This window comes from Onychostruthus taczanowskii, unplaced genomic scaffold (genome assembly GCF_017590055.1).
Source record: "Onychostruthus taczanowskii isolate IOZ18803 unplaced genomic scaffold, ASM1759005v1 scaffold71, whole genome shotgun sequence".
In the NCBI taxonomy this organism is placed as follows: Eukaryota; Metazoa; Chordata; class Aves; order Passeriformes; family Passeridae; genus Onychostruthus; species Onychostruthus taczanowskii.
This window is the reverse complement of record NW_024504898.1, coordinates 3,372,726-3,393,852: the sequence shown is the minus strand read 5'-3', so window position 1 is coordinate 3,393,852 and position 21,127 is coordinate 3,372,726. Positions and strand designations below refer to the sequence as shown.

At 39.1% G+C, this 21,127-nt stretch overlaps 1 protein-coding gene across 2 annotated transcripts in view; it reads right to left on the bottom strand.

Annotated features, from left to right (window-relative positions):
- HERC2 (HECT and RLD domain containing E3 ubiquitin protein ligase 2) overlaps positions 1-20,558 on the bottom strand; it is a 103,000-nt gene extending 82,442 nt beyond the window's left edge. For both annotated transcript variants that reach the window (XM_041422113.1, XM_041422114.1), the window contains exons 1-4: positions 20,403-20,558; positions 19,512-19,628; positions 9,005-9,119; positions 1,549-1,686 (exon numbers count right to left, since the gene is read on the bottom strand). In XM_041422113.1, coding sequence (XP_041278047.1) covers positions 1,549-1,686; positions 9,005-9,119; positions 19,512-19,583 — 325 coding nt within the window. In that variant the 5' untranslated portion in view covers positions 19,584-19,628; positions 20,403-20,558. The remainder of the gene's footprint in view (positions 1-1,548; positions 1,687-9,004; positions 9,120-19,511; positions 19,629-20,402) is intronic.
- Between the last annotated feature and the right edge of the window lie 569 nt (positions 20,559-21,127).

The following is a 21,127-nucleotide window of genomic DNA, read 5'->3' as shown; positions in this document are numbered from 1 at the left end:
AACCACAAGTGTGTTCATAGCTGTTTAAGGAGTTTTGTCACAGTTAGATGATACAAACTTCAAGCACAAAGGGTAACAGAGACCAAGGAATAAAAATTTATTCCCGACAAATTATAAAGTTTTCACACATTATTTCTAGAACAAGAATCCATACATGTGGCAATAAACCATACTATATATAAGCATTAAAAGTAACTACAGGACAGAAAGCTATTTCTTTCTGAAAACTCCAAACACACATAGATCATTTTTATTTTGAAAAACTGCTTCTTCAATTTTTTAGAAAGATAATTGGAGGGTGAGCTTAAAGACCAAGTGCTGTCTCAAACACTTTGGTCAGCTGGAAGAAATTCGGTAAGATCTTTGACATTTAGATTACATTCTGTAAAACAGTTTTATTTTACTTTTCAGCAACACACATTAAATAAGAATATAAGACATAAATAATGTGACCTTCAACTCGCATCTCTACAACACTCAATGCAATTCTCACTCCCTCTTCCACTGCAGTGGCAATTCTTGTCATTCCTGATATATTGCAAGATTCTGTCCTACTACCAGAGTGACAGCAAATCCATCTGTCCTCCTGTCCTCAAGGAAAGGGAGCGAGCAGGCTGGCACAGAGCAGAGGACAGCAGACTGGCAGCTGACCATGGCTCAACAGAAACAAGTATCTCCCCCAGCAAACACAGCTACACAGATGCAGATTCTGGCACTGAAGAGATAATACTGTTCCCAGGGATCTTCAAGTGCTTTCTGGGTGAGGGGAAAGGACAAGTGACACAACAGATGTCTCTGAAGTTTGTACATGCCAACATCTGAATCAGGCAATATCATGTACCAGGAACTGTAAAATAAACTACCAAACTGAGGCTTCTTCTGATCTGCTATTTTTAAACATGGACAATTTTAGACAATGAACTGCTGCTCTACAGTAGCAAACAGCCACAAAATTCAACTGGCTTCAGTATCAACAGCACTGTTTTATAGACCCCTACACAAAGATGTGAACACACAAACTGCTTTTCCACTGCCACCACAGGTGCAATTACTGTCAGCAAAGGTGAGGACAGTTAACTGAACTAATCATTTCAACCTTCCACCCATGATTCACACAAAACTATCTACCAGACCATGAAACCAAAGAGAAAAATCACCCATTAAACCATTACTGCCTGCAGAAAATTCAGACTTCAGAAATTAAGCAATTTTTTTATAATGTATGCAACTGAAAAGAAATATTCTGAAGACACTGGAACTTTTCACTGGATAATTTCATTTATTGCAAGTCAGTCTGTCATTCCTTCAAACAGCCTGAAAGGGGCAAATTGACTCTTCAAGTCAAGTCTAATTAAACCTGAAATTAATTACAGCAAATGTCTAATTGCAGTCACAGTTAAGCCACATATCCAACTTATTTCACTAACCTAACAGATGCACACATCAGCAAGAATAAGTATTTGATACAAATACTTCCTGATGCTACAAAATTAGTGATCAACATAGGATACATAATGTCAGTGAAAATGGCCAAAACAGCTGTGATACCTGGTTGTTTACCCCACACCCAACTCTCAACAATCGATTTGGCCCTGTAAGTGGGCACTGGAGTCTCTTCTTCATCTTTCTTTTCTTTGTCGTTCTGCTCTTCTTTCTTTGATGCAGTTTGGCATTCAGTGCTATCATCTAAAGAAAACAAAAGGGAAGGGAAAAAAAGACCAGTTAAGCTACCTTCAAGTCAGGCTGGAATTCAGGTCTAGATTAAAAACATAAAGGTGAAATCCCCAGCCCACAAGCTTACAGAAATAGTGTCTATCATTAAGAGAACAAGCTGGGGGGGGGAAGCAGTATTTTACCATGTTAACTGTCACAGGTGCTGGGTCTCATGTTACATTTCATGAGAAAGTGACCTTACAATCCAGAAATCACTTCTGTAACCTCCCCAGGATAATGAACATTTAATATAGACATCATCACGTAAGAACTGCAAAGGATTTGCAATACACAGTACTGCAAAGAAGGCACTTGAAGTCAGACTGCACTCCCAACTATCTGTATTGCTGTAACATTTACTTGGTTTTATATTCCATTTCCAAGAATAAAAAAAGACAGCAATAGCCCATATTTCAAAATCAAGGAGAGCTCCACATTGGCATTTACACTACTTTTATGCAGCAGTATGTCAACATCTGTAAAACATCTAGCATCTTAGTAATTACTGGCAATACTGAAAATAATACCACCATTTTCTGCCCAAGCAACAAAACACCATGTGCAATCCTTTTGAGACTACTTTCACAAAGTCAGAACACAGACATTAGTCACTTATCTCTGTAATCAAAGGCTGCCTGAAAGTCTCAATTTTCTAAATGGAATAGAACTAGACAGCTGGAAATTCTCACAATTTCTCAGGTCCAGCATTTGAAACTTGCCCATGAAGAGTTTAGTTCCAGCCTTTTTTACCTGGCTCGTAGAACTGATCAATCCTTCACTCCTATCTGCCAGTCTAGTCCATAGACTCCCTCCCTAAATGTCCCAGCCACAATATGACAGATAATCACTACTATTTTGTCTTTTTTCCTTTCTCACCCTACATACCCCACCGAAACAATACATTTGTACCAGTATATATCAGAAGAAAATAATAAGCAAGAGGTTTACATCAGTAGCCCGACATGGAACATCTGACTGCAGCCTGCCTCACACTCACGGAGTGAGATCAAAGGCTCTCATTACCTCAGAATGTACAAAATACACCTATCACAATGTACAAGAACATTCAACTGTTCTTTCCATCTGGCCTAACAGAAAATTAATGCTTAATCTGGCTGGAACTGGATCTGTGATTGCCTCTTTGCTAAGTTGTTTTTTGGGGTTTTTTTTAACTGGAAACAATAAGACCTCCAAAAATAAAGTTCTTTTGGGTCACCTTATTTATACAAATTTTAAATTAAAGCACTGTTTCCTGACCTGTAACTGACAAGTGCTCAAGAAGTGGAAGATGAAGACTGAAGGACAGGAAAAAAGGACAGGAAAAAAGGAAAGGAGGTATAATTGCAGTATCCATGAGATTGTGGGCCAAGGAAGAGACAGCAAAGTCACTTAAAACAGGAAAATGCAATTTGGATATACTTCTTGTAAGGGGCAAACGGAGAATCTGTGTCCCTGAAACACTGAGGAACAGCCTGTGAGTCACCAGTTTGATAACAATGTCCAAAATATGATTCAATCCAGCTGTTTCTTTTCAAATGCAGAAGCAAATAACACAAAAAGCACAGAACCCATTCTAGACCACGGACCCTGTTCAGCCCCAGTGGCTCAGAATACTTCCACAGTAACACCATCATCTCCCTGTTTCTCCACTCACCCACACGTCTAGAGACACACTTTGCAGGGTCTGGAATTTTAGTTAGTGGGTAGAAGGATGCTGTGCCAAGACACAATTTACAGGCAGCTGTAGGAGAACTTGTTATGCTTTTTAACAGATCCTTGGCAAAGGATGATAATCAAGGGCTACAAACTTAGTCATTTTATCCAACTCCTCACTGCAAATAGAGAAGATCCCAATCCAGGTGGGAATTCAAGCTTTGTATGGAATAAAAACAACCCTGGCATGTAAATCCACAGGAGGATTTTTTTTTTAATTGTCTGTATGAATCAAGAAGAGGAGCAATGAGAGAAAAAGTGGGAAGGAAATGAGCTAAAAAGCACATTAAAAAACCATGTCACATTGTTCCACAAAGACAGTTCACTAAACTTGCAAAAAAACTACTTGCCACATAACAGACAAAGCTGGTATCAGTCTAGATTGAAAGCAGCACACAGACATCACAATTATGGAAGTTTTGTTATGCTTCATGAAAGATTTTTAAACAGGAAGACCCAAAGACTTTTCAGAAAGAGGGGCAGGGAGGAGAAATATATTGAGCAAAGCCAGAACAAACCAAAGTAACAAGACAGTTTTCAAAACAATGCATGCAAAAATACAGTGCACTGTGTCAGCATTATTTAACTTAATTTTGTAAATATTGTGGTGGGGGAAGCAACATAACATCTCTCTAAAAGACCTTTCCCTTTATTATGTTTTAATATACAGCCTTGTACCTCTACACTGAGGCAGGTAGGCACAGCCAGCAGTCAGAACTGAGCAACTGAAGAAACCCTTCTCAGCTAGAAATTAGCTCCCAAATCAAAGCACAGCAGCTCACCATGTGTGCACTATCTTGCACAGCCATGGCCTAATCTGGTATAAACAGAGGATAAAAAGGAAGCACTAAAAATGGAACTTACATTTCATAATCAATGAGGGGAAAAAACCTGACACTGCATAGTGGCCTCCACCACCTGTTCTAGTATGGTCTCGTGCTGCTCTGAAATGCCAATGAACTCATGTAGTTGGGAATCCCTCCGTGGCAAGAGAAAGCCTGCAACACATTCCCTACAGATGTTGACAGGGCAAAAAGTCACACAGTGTGCTTTAGAAAAGGGCTGTATTTTATAACCACCCTAAACCAGTATTTGGTAGTCCTAGATCCAGGAAATATTTCAGCTGCAATACATTTTGTGTCAAAAACCCTTGATTTTTTACACACACACATATATATATATACCTACATACACAAAATTGATAGTTATTTGTAAGGGAAAGATGTGCTTTACCATTTGCAAACCATACTTATACAGCCTTGTAGGTTAGATGATAAGATTCTGATCTCCTAACCCTAATCAGAAATAAAGTTACTTTTCTTCCCTGTATACTGGTTTTTTTAATGCATTAAATTACTTTTTGAATTTACAATAGAGCATTCCACACTTCTGAAGTCAAATGTCCAACAGAATAACTACAGACTTCCCTATCCTGCAGAGAGAGTATGATAATCCACAGCTGAGCACTGAACTCTTGAGTCACTGTGTAAAACCCACAGCTGGGTATGGGAAAGCAGAAGAGAAAAGTGCCACTTCTCACTTTTAACAAGTTCTCCCTTACACAAAAAAAAGGAGGCTCAAAGCAGGAGCCAGCCCACATCCCTACACACTACTACAGTTTGATTTATAATGTGGTCTGAACACCAGCCACCATAACCAATTCCCACATGCTGTTACTCTTGTCATAAATATTTTGTTTCTGCCAGCCTCTCTGGAATTGCTTGTGGCATTTGAACTTCATTTAACCTGCTTGCAGGTGCAGCACTGCATGAGGCTTGTGCATTTAGAGGCACCAGGCAGAGAAAGGTCCAACTTTCAGGAAAGGGGGAACAGAAGAGGAAGCCCACAGTGCTTGCCAAAGGCAGGACAGAGGTATGAAGCTGAGGATTTTACATTTTTGTCCTGGAACTTAAAACAGCTAATTGAAACAGAATTTTCCAGCTATAAAGTGTGTGGAATCAAAAATAAATAAAAAATAGCAACCCACAAAAGAGACCTGTGTGTCTCAAAGAGACTGGTACACCTTAAAATTTTACAGTAACAGTTCTCAAACTTGAAAATTTAGTAAGAATAATATTACTTAATAATTTTGATTATTTTCAGAACACAGATTCCAGTATACAAAATATTAATCTAATCCAAATTTCCTGAGGGCAGCCTGGTTGTCTTTGAAATACATGCAATGCTACAAGGGCACCTGTATTTGGACATCACTACTGTCACAGCTGTGTCCTCAGATGGTACTTGGAAACATACAAACACATTCTGTTGAACACATTTATCAAACATGTTTTGCTTAAAGTGCCACGAATTCAAAACAAAGACCTTTTTCCTAACCAAACATTCTTGCTAACAGGAGGGAAAAAAAATGCACTACTTCTATATTCTTCCTAGAGAGAAAAATGTTTTTTGCTATCAATAGCATGTTCTTCCAGTCTACTGCCACTGCTAATACCCACCGACAGAATGAAGTGCCTCTTCTGAACAGTCCAGTCAGCATCAACAGAGAGCTACAGCACTAGTGAAGAAACAGACTTATAGTAGATGGGCTTAAATCAAAACTTCTTAAAAAGACTGAATAAAAGGGACTAAATACAGCAACCTCTCTTGTTCATCTCCAGATTAGTCAATTTAGCAGTAAGTTCTGAATATTGCCATTAATCTATATTGCTTTTCATATAAAACCACTGGGTCTTATATAAATCTCATTACTTGTGTGTACTTTTCCCTCTGCTCTTCAATCGTATTTGCAGACCATTTATGCAAAAAAGAAGTACCAACTAAACAGATGTAAACACTTTAGATTTTCATTTCATGAAACTAAACTTCAGCTGCAAGTTCAGAGATGCAAACTGACCATCAATTTTTCTGGATCCATGATCAAACATACAACCTGATGGACAGTGACCAAAAACAGCCTTTTTTTTTTTTTTCTCTTCAAGCCTGGTAAGCAAGATGGCTGTATTTTAGAATCTGCAAGCCAACACCATAGCATTTATGAAGACTAACTTCACTGAAACACAGCTCATACATCAATCCTAACAGTTAAGAGCCTGAAAAAGCTGTTATTTAAATTTCTAAACTACTGCAGAATTTCAAGAAATATGCAGAAGAACATACACCCTCCAGCCGTGGAAAGGAACAGGTGTGATCTGTGCTATGAAACACCTAGACTAAATTCCTCCAGAAGCAAGTGGAAGGTGGTGTTTTTGTTTTTACCTCTATTACTCACCGTACAAGTCTATCTTAAATGGCACCAAAATAAACTAAATTAATTTTCCCCAAGTCTATTTTTCCCACAACAGTAACAGGTACGTGATCTTCCTGGCTTTATCTCAACTCCCGAGCTTTTATATTTTATTTTCACCTCCTCTGGAGGAGGGGCAGCAGGCAAGGAGCTGGAAGGGTGAGCACCTGGCTAAGGTCAGCCCACCACAATACAGTACTGGAAACAACAAGTGGCAGTCTGCCTTTACCACCACTACACTATGTACATGAAAAAGCTTTCAAAAGCCTCATCACAGCTTGGACATTTTAGAGTAACATAAAAGCCTTATTTATACAGTGAAATGTCAGAAACTCTACTTTTTAAGTAACTGTTCTACAGTCTTCACTTTTTGAACCTTCTGAGACATGCACACACATCCAGCAGTAAAAAAATAAATTCTCATCATTTTCAGAACAAGTGTCCTAAGTGGACAAACATGAAGTCACAGATGATTGACTTAGCACTTCTGGATTTTATACTGCTGTCTATATTTTGCATCAGAAGTGACAGACTGCATTTCCCTAGCTGATATTTCAAGGATTACCCTGAAAATTAACAACAATTATACTATGACATCTCTCTGTAAGCTTTCTCAGAATTACTAAAAGTACTACAGCACCATAATTAACAAAAGATCTCAATTCTCTGCAGCTACTTAGCTATAAAGATATTGGAAGAACAGTTTTCTGTCAAAGACTAGCACAGGTACATCTCTAAAAACATGTAAGTATCCAGCACAAAAAGATCAATTCACCAATTTCATTTGCAAAGAAAAAAAAAAAATATATATATATAAATATATATAAAATACCCTTCAGTACTACAGATATTTGTTATCCTTCTTCCATATGAAAGCACAGGGTGTTGAATTGTTTTACAACAATCACCACACCACCTCTATCATGAGCTGTCAGTAAGCAGGAAAGCATTTCCCACAATTCCTTTAGGAGGTAATACTTCCCTTTATTGCAAAAAGTTTACAATGCCTTTTGTTGCTACACATGGAAGTAGCCAACCCAAAGAACAAACTAGTACTCTATCTCCACTCATTTCATGAGCAGCTTTGTAGTAGCCTTCCTGATAAGATCAGCTGTATTTTCACCCAGTGTCCACAATAATATTCCAAAGGGCCAGCAGCACAGGGAAGACAAAAGTTTTCTAACTCTGATACAGTTAGGAGCATAACCTGATTTTTACTACAGCATGCAGCCACTAATAACCTAAAAAGCTTATACTCTTGATAAGTAAATGTATAATTCATTCTTCTCTCATAAATTATTTACTGTATCTTACTTCCTCTAAAAATTACCTCCACTAGTCAAAAAGACATCCATTCTTCCTATTTTTAAAGGAGGCATACTATAGGTACGAAAAAATCGTCTACATGAGTAATTGAGCATTATTGGTTGTGGGATAATTGTACTGTGGGATATGCCTATACCCCATATAGACAAAGTGACAGGAAGTGACAGAAAAAAAATAGTTCACTATTACCAAAGGCAGTATTTCTACCAATCTCCTTATTTATCCGGGAATCTTACAAATTATTGATAAAACTTATCAGACCATTTGGTGAGTCCACTTCAGCCAGATCAGGAAACAAATATTTTAGGTTTTGACCAGTTGAATTTTTTGTTCAGTATCAGGAGTCAAAAGAGCACCACTTTTGTGGTGAAGATGAAAAAAAGCGGAGAGCAAAATCACCCCATTCCAGCATTCCTCATCACAAAACAAAATCCACCCCCACCAAAGTAATCTTGCTAAGCAGATGTATTACTCTGCCATTTGCAATATTTGTAGTGTTCTAACTGCTCTCAAGTACAGTAAAAAATGTTAAAAAAAAAAAAAAAAAAAAAAGAGAAACCACTACATTCTCAGGCAGATCGTGGACAGTTTTTAAGCTGACCTTTCAGATACTTTCTGAGGACTGTAAACAAAATTAGAAATAGCAGTATCAGCTTTATCCCATTCCTCAGTCCACTTCCTTTAAACAAAGGCTACAGCTGTAAACACACCAAGCATACCAAACAAAAAGACACTGCCAAGCCTCTCTCATAGTAACATGCCTAGTTATGAAGTTAAATTTCACAAGGCTAGAACAGATTTAAGCCTTCATTTGGAGGCTTGGACATTACCTTTTCATACACTTTTTAGAAATCACTTTCAATTGTATTTAATTCAAAACATTAACACCTGCAAATTGTATAGATAGGTGATGATAAACAAAAGCTTTGTGACAGTATGAAAGCTGAGGTCACATCACAATGAAAGAAAAAAATGAACAAATTCAAAGAAATTTAGAATTCATACCTTTTCTTGGAGGTAGTTCACCACTCTGTATTAATTCTGTTCCAGGATATACAATCTCTCCATCTTTTACCATTTCATTCCACAAGCCACACAATCCATCTCGTGTAAAAGCAAGCTGTTAAAAATAATACATTATGTAGAGTTAAAATAATACATTATATAGAGTTACACACACTTTTCTCTCAAAGCAACTCAAGCTAAAACTTAAAACACATCTGATTTTATGCATCATCCCAGAAGAAAGAAAACACATGTACCATCTCATTGGAAATGAGATTTTGCGTGTGTGTGACAAGGATTTAAAAAATCTTCAGAATCTCTGATGTCTAGCTATGCTATTTTCAGGTTAAAAGTGCAAAATGGTACATTTTAGTCAGACTCAAGTCCTGCAAAATATACCTTTTTTTGGTGAATCCTCATCAAAAGCATGGACTTGGTCACCTCAGAACTAACCACCCATTGATGATGGCACCAGCTGGGGGCAGGGAGAGGGTGTGGGGAGTCATTTTTCTCTTCAGGAAAAGCTATTCAAACAAAGTCAAGCTGCATAAAATCCCAGGACAGAGAAGCTCACAGTCCCCTCGCCAACCAGCAAGCGAAGAGCTGGGCACCTTAACCAGAATGATGACATCAAGGCCCAGATTTGTAAATGAATTCAACCAGTTCAATCTGGTCCTGCTGTGCAAAGCATCTCTCACCACCCTCCCTCTTCTTTCCAACTTATACAATGCCTCCTCTCCCACCAAGAGCCAGATTATGGAACAGATCAAGCCTAAAAGCAGCTACACCCCGAGGAAGAGCCAAGGGCTGCCCCAGCCCAGGTCAGCTCCCAATACACTCTGTGCTGAAGAGCACAAATACTGGCAACAGAACATAGACTGCTGGCTGGAACCACTCACAAAAGCACTGGCTTTTGTGAGCACAAGTCTCCTAATGATTTAGGAATTTGGATCTCCCTTGGAGAATCCTAATGATCAGGATAACTTCTCTTCTATGGATGTTGGTTTTTTTGCTTTACAAAACGCTGCAGAACAGGTATCGACATCCCAAGTGAATTCCCTAACAACCAGGCTGTAATTTACAACTGTAGAACATAAGGGAGGAGGGCAGGACACAAAATTGAAAAACAGAATATTTTCTGCATACCACAGTGGTGCAGTGGACCACATTTTTAAAAAAAGAACAAAAAACCCCAGCATAAAAAACACCAAAAAATTTTTTTTTTAAATAAGAAAATGCACCACCTGCTGAAGGCTCATTCAGAAGCATCTTTGTGATATGTAACTAACATTCAAATCCAAGATGTTTTAACTGAGAGGTAACACAAAGATGTGGCTTACAACAACTGCCATAAAATATTCACCACTACACAAAAGTCCACTTGTCTCGAGAAAACAGCTCAAAATAACATCATTACATTGTAATGATTAAGGATTACAGGTTTTAAGAGACACATCCACCAGCAGGGCAGAGATTTGCTGATCCAGCTCATCTCAGTTAACAGGAATTAAAAGACAAGTTGCATGCTTTCACACCACTGTAACACACTAAACGACCACAGTAATTTCTTGACTTCATATTGCATACATCAGAAATCCACTCCAACACGTATTAATAATAATTCCGTAATTCTTCTTTCAGCACAAAATGTGAATTGACACATTGTATGTGTCTGTCACTTACTATTGCCTGACCAGAGGCAGAATCATGCAGTGTGAGCTAGACATTATTCATCCTATCCATGACTTATCAATCGTACAGCACCAGAAACCAACTCCAACCACACTTTACTGAAAGGTACAGTCCCTGTTCTTCAGTGTTACACAGTACAAGAAGCTTTTGCAAAGAACTGCTCTGTGTTTTGCTAAGAGCTTTACATTTGGCTTCACTTTTTAAAAACTGGAATAAACTGAAGCTGCATTTCAACAATGAAAAAAACCATTCACCGTTAACTGATCTTGACTGTTCCCAGTCTATAAATAATGGTTTTCACTTTTTCCTTCTTTAGAGGTGGTCATACACTTTAGTAGGACACCTAGGGAATTTATTTTTCATAGTTTTTTTCCTGTGTAAAAAAAGTAAAACAGTTGCTTCACTGATTTTGGTTCATGTAGTGGTGATACATTATTTTTTTTATCTTTCACCTGTTAAATGCTAACCTATGGCAAAATACAAGCTTGAAAAATAGTAAGTGAGGCAACCCTCCAGGTGGGTTGCATAATAAATTACAGTTTTCACAAATTAAAGATCTTTCTCTAATAAACTGTCTTTTTCACACATTTTACTTTACATTCTCAGACCACCTTGGTATGGAAAATCATTCTCGCAGCCCATAGAATCTAAATGTCTCCAGGCTTTGAATGTCAGATTCTTCATAATGTAGCACTGTTCTGTTTCAGAAAACTTACTTATTACTTTTGAAAGCATTCATGTAAAGCAGAATCAGGAACTGTTTTCTCCACTTGAACCTCTTAATTCTTTTACACAGCACAAAGTTCACTCAACTCTTTGAGGCAACTAAAAACCAAAAAAGTAAACAAAATTTCTTTGGCCTTGGGTTTGGTTCAAAGTCTTATCAAAGTAATTTTTTCTTGGTATGTTGCAAAAAGATAGAGGAACCACCAAGACTACAGGTCACAGAGTTCCACCTCCCTCTCCAAATACCGTAAGCAGCCTTCAGATAAACAATTTTGCCTACTACTAAGGTTGTAATATTTTGTCAGCAGTATCTGTGTTGGGGGAAGGGAAAAAGGAGGCAAGTTTGAAAGTAAAGAAACACTGGACTGACTTTACAGCAATAATCAAAGCAACCAACTGAACAGATAATGAAGAAATAGTATTTACAACCAATTCATATGTCATAACAGAGCAACTTAATTTCAGCTGTAACAAAATGACTATTAATCTACTCAACATTCAGCAGATACCTAGTATTTGCTATATGTATCAGCTGAAAGTGAAAGAAAAGTCTGAGTTTTTAAGTCATAAATTATTTAAGCAAGTTTATTTTCATGATCTCAAAATTACATAATCATAATAGAAAAATTACAACTCCCTTAAGAGAAATATTTCTTTTAGCCAACAGAAATGGGGCGGAGTGGTTGATACAAGAGAGGGGTGTGCTGACATCCAGAGGGCCCTTGGCAAGCTGGAGAAATGGGCTGACCTCATGAACCTAAACCTCATGAAGTAGTGCAAAGTCCTACAGCTGGGGAAGAAGCACCTCAGACATCAGTACAGGTCCAGAGCAGGCCCAGTGTGAGAGACATGGACAAAAAAGAGAGAGCCCAGCAAAGAACCATGAAAATTATTGAGGGACTGGAACACCCTTTTTATGAGGAAAGGCAGAGAGAAAGGGCTTGGGAGGAAAGCTCATCTATATACATGTGTATAAAATCTGAAGGGAAGGTATGAAAAGGATGGATCCAGGCTTTGCTCAAGGGTACCCAGGGACAGGACCAGAGGGAATGGGTTAAACTGAAACGCAGGAGCTTCCCTCTGACCACCAGGAAACACATTGTCTCTGTGAGAGAGCAACCAAGCATGGGCACAAGGTGTGCCCAGGGAGGTTGTAGATTCCCCATTTTTGAAGATATTCAGAAGACATTCAAACACAGACTTGGGCTCACCTGGACTCTAGGTGGCCCTTCTTGAACACAGGAGTTGGACCAGATGACCTCCAGAGGTCCCTTCCAATCTCATCTGTGACCCTGTGAAACTTGCAGCTGAAGATAGCACTCTTCTGTGTAGTAGAAAAGTGTCTGCTTTAACTTCCCAATCCTCCATCTTTTTCTCCCTACAGTGTTTTATGGCTTTCTTCCTTCACTCCCACCAATATCTCTCACATTCAGTCATTTATGAAGAGTCTATCAACACATCTCAGTGTTCAAACTAGAGAACTAAAACTTTGTTCAGAAAAAAAAAAAAAAAGGAAAAAGGCACTTCCTCCACTAAATTATTTGAAGGATGTTCACAAGGCAATTGGTGGTACAGTGCAAGACAAGAAAAACACACTTGGTGTCTTCATTGTTCCTGACATACTGGAGTTCCAAACACAAGGGCAGCCATTTGTGTTTTGTAAAGTCTCTCTCACTAGATTGCTTGATTCATATGAATACCTTTCCCTCTAATAATTTAGCAATTTCATTTATAAATGTTTAAAGGGATGAATTTAAACTCAGTAAGTTAACAAATTAAGAATAACGAAGTTTTCACTGAACTTCTGCAACTGACAGCTGTACCAGAGATGTACCCTCTGTAAATCTCCCCCCAAGGACCTGCTTGCCCCACCACTTGTACGCTTCCTTCCAAAGACCAGGACAACAGCAGCTCCATGCTCCATTACTACTATCCACTGCCTTGCAACTTTGGCCTGTGTTCTTCATCCTCCTACTCATTCCCCACGCTAAAAATCTCCCTTGTCCTTTCCCATGACATCTACTGACCTCTTCTCAATCCCCATCTCCTACGCATCTCACCTTCAGAAGCCCCAAGCCTCTTCCATCATTTGTCACACTTTCTCATCCCCAGACCACGTCTGGATCACTTGAAAGCCATGTATTTCCACAAATCCACACTTCCCACACAGACCTAAAGCTCAGCCCTGCTCACTTATCCCAAACTAAAAACACAAGGGCCTAAGGAGACTTTAAAGTGAACTTCTACTGTAAACTAGACTGCCTCCACTCTAATCTTTAGTTAATCTTATCTCTGCAGTAGAACTGTAATTTATTCTGTCTGGTACAACATCTGATTAAGTCCAAGGTATCTAGTTTGGTTGCTGACATATGCTGCTGCCTACCTCCAGCAGGGCTGGCAGTGAAATTCCTCTCCATTCCCATCAACTTTAGACAATAAGACCCTGGCATTAACATTTCCTTCCATTTGAAGAAAATTAAATCTTGCAACCATAACTGGGTAAGCTCCTGAGAATTCTCAAAGCACTGCTACAATTCTGCTTTCAGTAAGTTATTTTAAGAATAATCAGCAGCTCTGATTTTGTTTTGAAGTCAACTATTTTAATTAGACAAACTCTATGTAGTACATTAGAATATGTTCTCAAGGTGGTTTCATAAACTTCCCTGCAAAAAGCATAGAAGCCTTCATAAAAGTTAACTTGAACTCAAGAAAAATGAAGCCAGGAAAATAAAATGACACAAAAGGACAAAGATTGACTTAGGTAGGATTCCTGGTTATATAATTGCACTGGAAATTTAAGAAACTGACTTCATAACCACAGAACATCAATATGGATTTAAAATATAAGCTACTTAAATAATCTTCACCTCAGAATTGCCAAGGGTAGTGGAGAATCTGTTCTCCTATTCACTTATTTTTGCATTAGCCACTGGCTGTATTTTAAAGACTACATGGAAAAACTTTTCTTGCTAGAAAAATACTTAAGTGAAAAACACTTTCAGCCCAGTAACAGTGAAGAAAATCATGGAACAGTAAGTCCTTTACTAAGTCTCTTTTGTTTTTGCTTTTTTGAATCAATTCAATTTGTGTTTCCTTCTTTATTGTTGTCTTAGTATTTTGTCCTAGCTTCCTTCCTCCCCTTCTGAACGAGGCATGCCCTGAGACCACAGCTGCTTATCACACCTATGCAGAGCACAGCGCAACATCACTAGACCTAAAAACAGTGCTCCAGAGCTCAGAGACCAAATTCAAAAAGTTCAGCTGCCCCACATTACTTCAACAGATTTAAACTAGAAACATCCCCATAATAGGGAGCTGGTCTTCCACTTGCTGGAAAAGTTAATAGTTAACACTCACACAAAGAAAAATTATGCAATTCCCTCAAACCTAGAAACTATCTTGGGAGCTGGTCTTCCACTTGCTGGAAAAGTTAATAGTTAACACTCACACACAAAGAAAAATTACGCAATTCCCTCAAACCTAGAAACTATACATCTGAAGAATACCTCTGTCTGAACCCATACATTTGAACCTGTGTATTAAATCTAATTTTCCTAACCTATCACACTACATATAGTGTTTTTCCCTCCATGTGGAAATCACTTATTTAGGAGAGACAGCACTACTTCATTTTTAAAATAACTTTTAAAAATTGCTATCACAAAGTTCACTTCCTTTAAATACAAAAGAGTCCTCATTTGCAGTTTACTGTAAGAGCTTCCAAATAAGCCCTTCATTTTTTTTTATCAGAAAACCAAAACAAAGCAGATTAACAGAAAAGCAACAAAACAGAGAAGGCAACTTTCACCAACTTCTTGCTTTTAATAGCCAAGACATCATTTCTTTACATAATCTTCCCACAAGTAAAGACACTGATCTGAATGTTGGAAGCTACAATTTTCAAGACAATCAAAATGATGAATGTAACTTTGAAGGAAGGGTAAAAACATTTCAAACCAATCCAACTCTTAAAGGTGGCTATTTAATTTCAAAAAACTGATTTTCATCTCTGTGGCAAAAGATAATGACAGAAATAGTCTGCCAACCATGAACTCAGTGAAAGCTGATGCAAATGCTTCATGTTCCTCTTGCAGACAGCTCCTACACTTTGATTGTTGCTTGAAGTTTTTCTCTACACTACTGGAAAATGAAAGTTTTTCCCTCTAACTCCTGCTATTAAGCACAACAGTTCTCCACAGGATCCAGAATAAGCAGCCTAATTAAACTCCATTTGAACACACACATTCATCCCATTAGCTCACAGCAATTCTAGTTTTTAGTTATTCATCCATCACTAATTAAAGGCCTAAGATTCTAATTTAGTTGTACAGTACATCTATTTAATCAGAATTATTTTAAGCACAGTTTGATTTTGCAAACTGGGTACCTAGGTTTAAGTAAACAATTTTAATCTTCCCTTTTTATAATAAAGGACATCTTCCTTAGGAACAGTCATCGAAACACAATCTCCCATTACACGCAATGTTTGCTAAAAATGTGATGGTTTCTACTAATAATAGTCATCAATAGGTAGGTCTTTTCAATGTATTAATTCAAATCTAAATAAATAACTTATAAATTGGAATAATACACTAACTTTTCAAGTGACTGTATTAAGAATGATACATGAAAAAGTGGCCTGCACTAAAACCCACCTATTTTATAACTTCATAGGACTATTTTACTAATGGTGATGTTATATACATCCTGTTCATATATGTCATAGGAGAACATACTACATATTGTGTACTGATGTTCTCATATTCAGCTGAACTACCCTGATATTTCAGCTGCTGTAACAGTCTGGTTTTTTTCAGATAACAGAGTATCCTATTTTGCTCCACCAGGAAATTTAGGTTTTTTAAATAAAATAAATGTTTCCAAGCACTTCAAAATTACACTAGTAGCCATAAATCATACAATTAAATACAAAGTTTGTAAAAAGACGTGGAGCAGTTACAGGTTGCATTTGGATCTTTGTTGAGCACCTTGGCTTCCTAAAATAGTATTGTTCAGTTTCAGAGAAATTAATATAAGCAAAAAACACTGCGAAGATACAGTTCCATTAACATTTCACACCACGTCAGGTAATTGTGCAGGCCAGAAGGTCACTGCTATTACAAAAGGACTTGTGCCTTTGATATTCACTTAAGAATAGTAATAACATACTACATCACACTGCCTTTGTCTCACAGCAGTAACATCCCAAAACTGAGTGAGAACATTTAAATTTGGCCTGGGCACCAGCTGCAACAGTGACGCACACAGGTGATTAAACACAAGCCATGCTACAACCCACATGTCACTCTTTTCTTATTGTATTAATACCTCAATATAATACTTAATAATACAAATAGTACTACAATATTGTGTATTACACTATTCATGCAACACCTTCTTGAGCTAAAACAAAAAAGAATACAATAATTTTCAGAGACATTTCACTGGCTTAATCTACAATAACTGCCAGTTATCAAGTCCAAAAAACAAACTCTCTGGCAATAGTGACAAAGGAAAAAAGTAAAAAAAGTACTTTGGAGACTACTAGACCACCAGATGAAACCATTTTACTTCCAATCCTAGTTACACGCCTCAAATTTTGTAGAGGCAGAATTTACTTTAAAAACTAATCTGTCTCTGTATGTCTCCTAAGGTAATTCCCCAGAAGAATTCCATTTCTACAAGGACTGTCACCTACTCATTCTTGGACTGCTGTACACTGAGAAGTTAAAAATGTAGCTACAAAGTGAAGAGTTCCAGGGTCCAATTCCAAACAATTTGTAGTCATCTTAATCCTTTCACATAAATTTAGTGTGTCTTCTTCAAACCTCTCATAGTACTCTCATAGTACTGTGTTCACCTTTTCAATCCCTGCTGACAGTCAGTCTCTTGAGGACCAATAGGGCTCTCTACAGCTGAGCCAGTAAAAACATGCACATGAAGAAATCTACATATTCACTTAAAGGATTAAAACACAGGATTCATACCTATTAAAAAAATAACCACATGCAGCTAGGTCATGCTAACAAACCAATAGCTAAAATAGTCATTCATGTAGTAGAAAAATTTTCAAGAGCCCAAAACCCCTTTCCTTTATGAAGACATCTGCCATTTAATACCTTAAAAGATACTACTCAAGATTCACATGCTCAGTTTTTCAAAATACTGAGCACACGCATCCAATTAAGAGTTCTGTGATGAGGACCTGTGTAATACCAAAAACAGGTAACCTAATAAGAAAATTATATTATACCCAGGAGGCCTGGCTTGTCTTCAGATTCCAGAGAAGTGATGTTTGCATCCAGCAGATGACAAATCATTACTGTTCTCTTATTTCATTATTCTCATTATTTTGAGTACAGTTTGATTGGAAGAAAAAAAAAATAGTTCTCTGGCAATTAAGAGTCTAACTTGTTATTACACATAAAGAACTCACAAAAGTAAGAGCATTTATTTATAGAAATATGCTGCAAATGAAGATTTTTATTTTTAAAAGGAAGTCTTGTAACACAAACTAAACTACAGTCTCATAAACCACAAATATTTCATTGCACTTATACACACAACTGAAAATAACCCATAAAACTTTATGGACCAAAACTCTTCTATCAAAACTTTAAATAAGAAAAAAAAAAAAAAAAAGGGATGTAGAAAAAAGGCACGATAAAAAAAGGAAAAATCTGATCAATCACATGAACAGTCACATTTTCCACCCCATATAATACAGAAGAAAAAAGGCAATGCATAGTCAGCAGGTGTTACAAACAAAGATTGCCACTTTTTCAGATTAATTTCCCTGTATTCAATAATCATTATATACAATATACTTGTAATCTAAAAGCTACCCTTCTGGAAACAAAAAAATATTTCCATATTTCTTAATATGCTTATCCCCAAAATGCTGTATTGCATCTTTATTTACTACATTAGAGAAAACATCCGACTTTAGACTGAAACTTTTACTTTGGTAGGAACGAAAGATGAAAATAGAATAAATCTAACCAAATCAAGAGAAAGCCCTGTCATTTCATAGCATTTACATTCAAGATCTACTAAATAATGAAACCTCTTAGGCTGTATCTGTCACTTCTGATTCCAAATTATGTTGTTTTATATAAAATGCTGGAGAAAGGTTGCTTTTGAATCACAACTGCATGGGAAAAATCCTTGTCTAAGCATAAGAACAACTCAACCATGTAGACTATCAGCAGGTAATCTGGGATAAAGTCACAAAGATGGAGTTTTTAAGAGTTTTTCAGGAGCACTATCATTAACAGTAACAAAAGAATAACACTGGCTGGCCCATCCCAAAAAGAATTTTGCAGTTTTGAGCTGGAACTTGGAAAGGTTATTCAAAGTAAGAGATCTACATGCAACATCTGGGTAAAGGAAGGCAAAGAGATAAGGACTTAATCTAGTTACTCATTTAATCTAACCCAAACTACTCCATTTCTCTATATTTTCCATTTATTCGTAAAATCTGAATTGGGAAAACATGTTAATATCCTCCTCCTCCCCTTGTCACACAACTTTGCTAAATAAAGAAATCTTCTAAGACAAAAGAAAACTTTCACCAAATACTGGTATATTTCAATGAAGACCACTTCCATTTCAACCTCGTACCTTTAACAAAAAACTCAAAAATGACAAAATTTAAAGGAACGCTCTATTCATAGTGCAAACAACTACAGCAAAATCTAATTTGAATTCTTCAAAATATAAATTACATTTCCATCATCTTTCGCTTCAGTTCTCCTGTGCATTAAAACTGCCAGCTCATATGCAGGCAAGACATTTAGCAACAGCCTAAATAAGAATTTATAGTTCTAGCAGAAATGCCACACACTCTGCTAGGAGCTTTGACACACATATGTAGCCCAGCTTGTTTCAAAACAGAAGGGACTGGACTGAAAATGCAGATCAAAATAACTTGGTGTTTCTTCAAAAGCACTTATAAATCAGCATACTTGGGAAAACCTATACACTATCTCAAGAGCTGCAATCTTCTACTTGCCAGCTCTTTGGACTAAAAGCATCCTTGATCAGCACCTGAAAGGTCACAGTGCAATATGACCATCAAAGTCCTTACCTGCAAGTCTGTCTTCAACCATTTGGAGTCAAACCTTGCTTGAGCAGACAGACAAAAAGAATCAGAAGACATGTTTCCTCCTTCAGCCTTCTCTCCAGGCTGGCTGAGCAGCCCAACCTGCAACAGATATGAGTAGAGAAAGAAAAAAAATAAAATTTAAAAAAAAAATTTAAAAAAAGGCAATCTAGCACATGAAGTAAACCACACAAGGTTATTTTTGTTCCGACTAGGACGGCTTCCACTTGATCTTTAAAAATGTATCATGAAGAAGGACCTCCCTCGTTCACATCCCCTGAATTTGCACGGGGAGAGGAACACGCATTAGGAATACTACCTGAACCTAGCAAAAAGCCTCCACATCCCTTCCCTATCACACCCGCGGGAAGGAAGCCTCCCTTCTGCTGCACTGAGCCACACCAAAGGCCTTAACGCTGCCCCTCAGCCCCGTAAGTGGTGCATGAAATAAATAATTGATCGCAGATTACGCAAGCCGCAGGCCAACATAAAGCGATTATCAGGGTCACCCGCACCCCCTCCTCCCGGCGGCGGCCGAGGCCGGGGCTCCCCCTCTCCCGGGAGCATCCCACCCCCGCGCTCACGTCCCGCTGTCACCGCCCCTGACGGCTCCCACCCGCCCGGGCCAGCCCGGGGACGGGGCGGGGGGCACGGGCAGCGGAGGCAGAGCACCGCCCGGGCAGGGGTCCCCACACACGGCGCCGTGGCCGCCCCTGCCCTGCCCTGCCCTGCCCGCCCCTCCCGCGGGCTCCCGGGATGCGGAGCGGAGGCCGCGCTCCCCCCGCCGCCCGCGCCCACCGCCGCTCCACGGCGCTGCCGCCCCTGCCTCCCTGCTGCCCCCGAGCCCGGCGCGGCTGTCGGGGCTCTCTCACTCACCGAGCAGCCGCGGCAGCGACGGCGGCGGCTCCTGCTCTCGCTCCACCGCCGCCCGCTCGGCCCCGGGTAATCCTCGCCCCTCCTTCCCTCGCCCGCCCACCCCCCACCCCTCCGCCGGCGGAGCGGCTCGCCGATCCCTCCCTCACTTCTCCGCTACTGGAGACGGGGAAAGCCCGGCCCCCCGTACGCCAGCGGAGCTCCCTGCCAATCGGGAGAGCGGCGGGAGGCGGGACATCCTGTCCCGCAGCGGGGCGGGGAGCGGCCCGGGGCCGCGGGCAGGCGGGCGGAGCCGCGCCGGTAATAACGGGGGTCGGAGCATCCTTACAGCCGGGACCCAGAGATTAAAAAATAAAAATAAAAATTAAAAAAGGGTTGTTTAAGTCATTGAGGGGCCATCTGTAAACTGTACTGTTGATTTCTTTTACAAATGTGACTTAAATGTTTCACACGAGGAAGGTCAGTAACGAGTAGCTCGGAGGCAAACAGAATCACAGAGTGGGAAAGGTTGGAAGGGACGACACTGGGGCGTGTGGTCCAGCTTCCCTGTTCTAGCAGGGTCATCCTAGAGCACGCGGCACAGCACGGTGTCTGTCTCTGGAGACATTCGGAACCCACCTTGCTGCGCTCCTGTGTAACCCGCTCTAGGTGACCCTGCCTTGGCAGAGGTGTTGGACTGGATGACCGCCAAAGTCTTTGCCAACCCTAATAATACTGTGACTCTGATT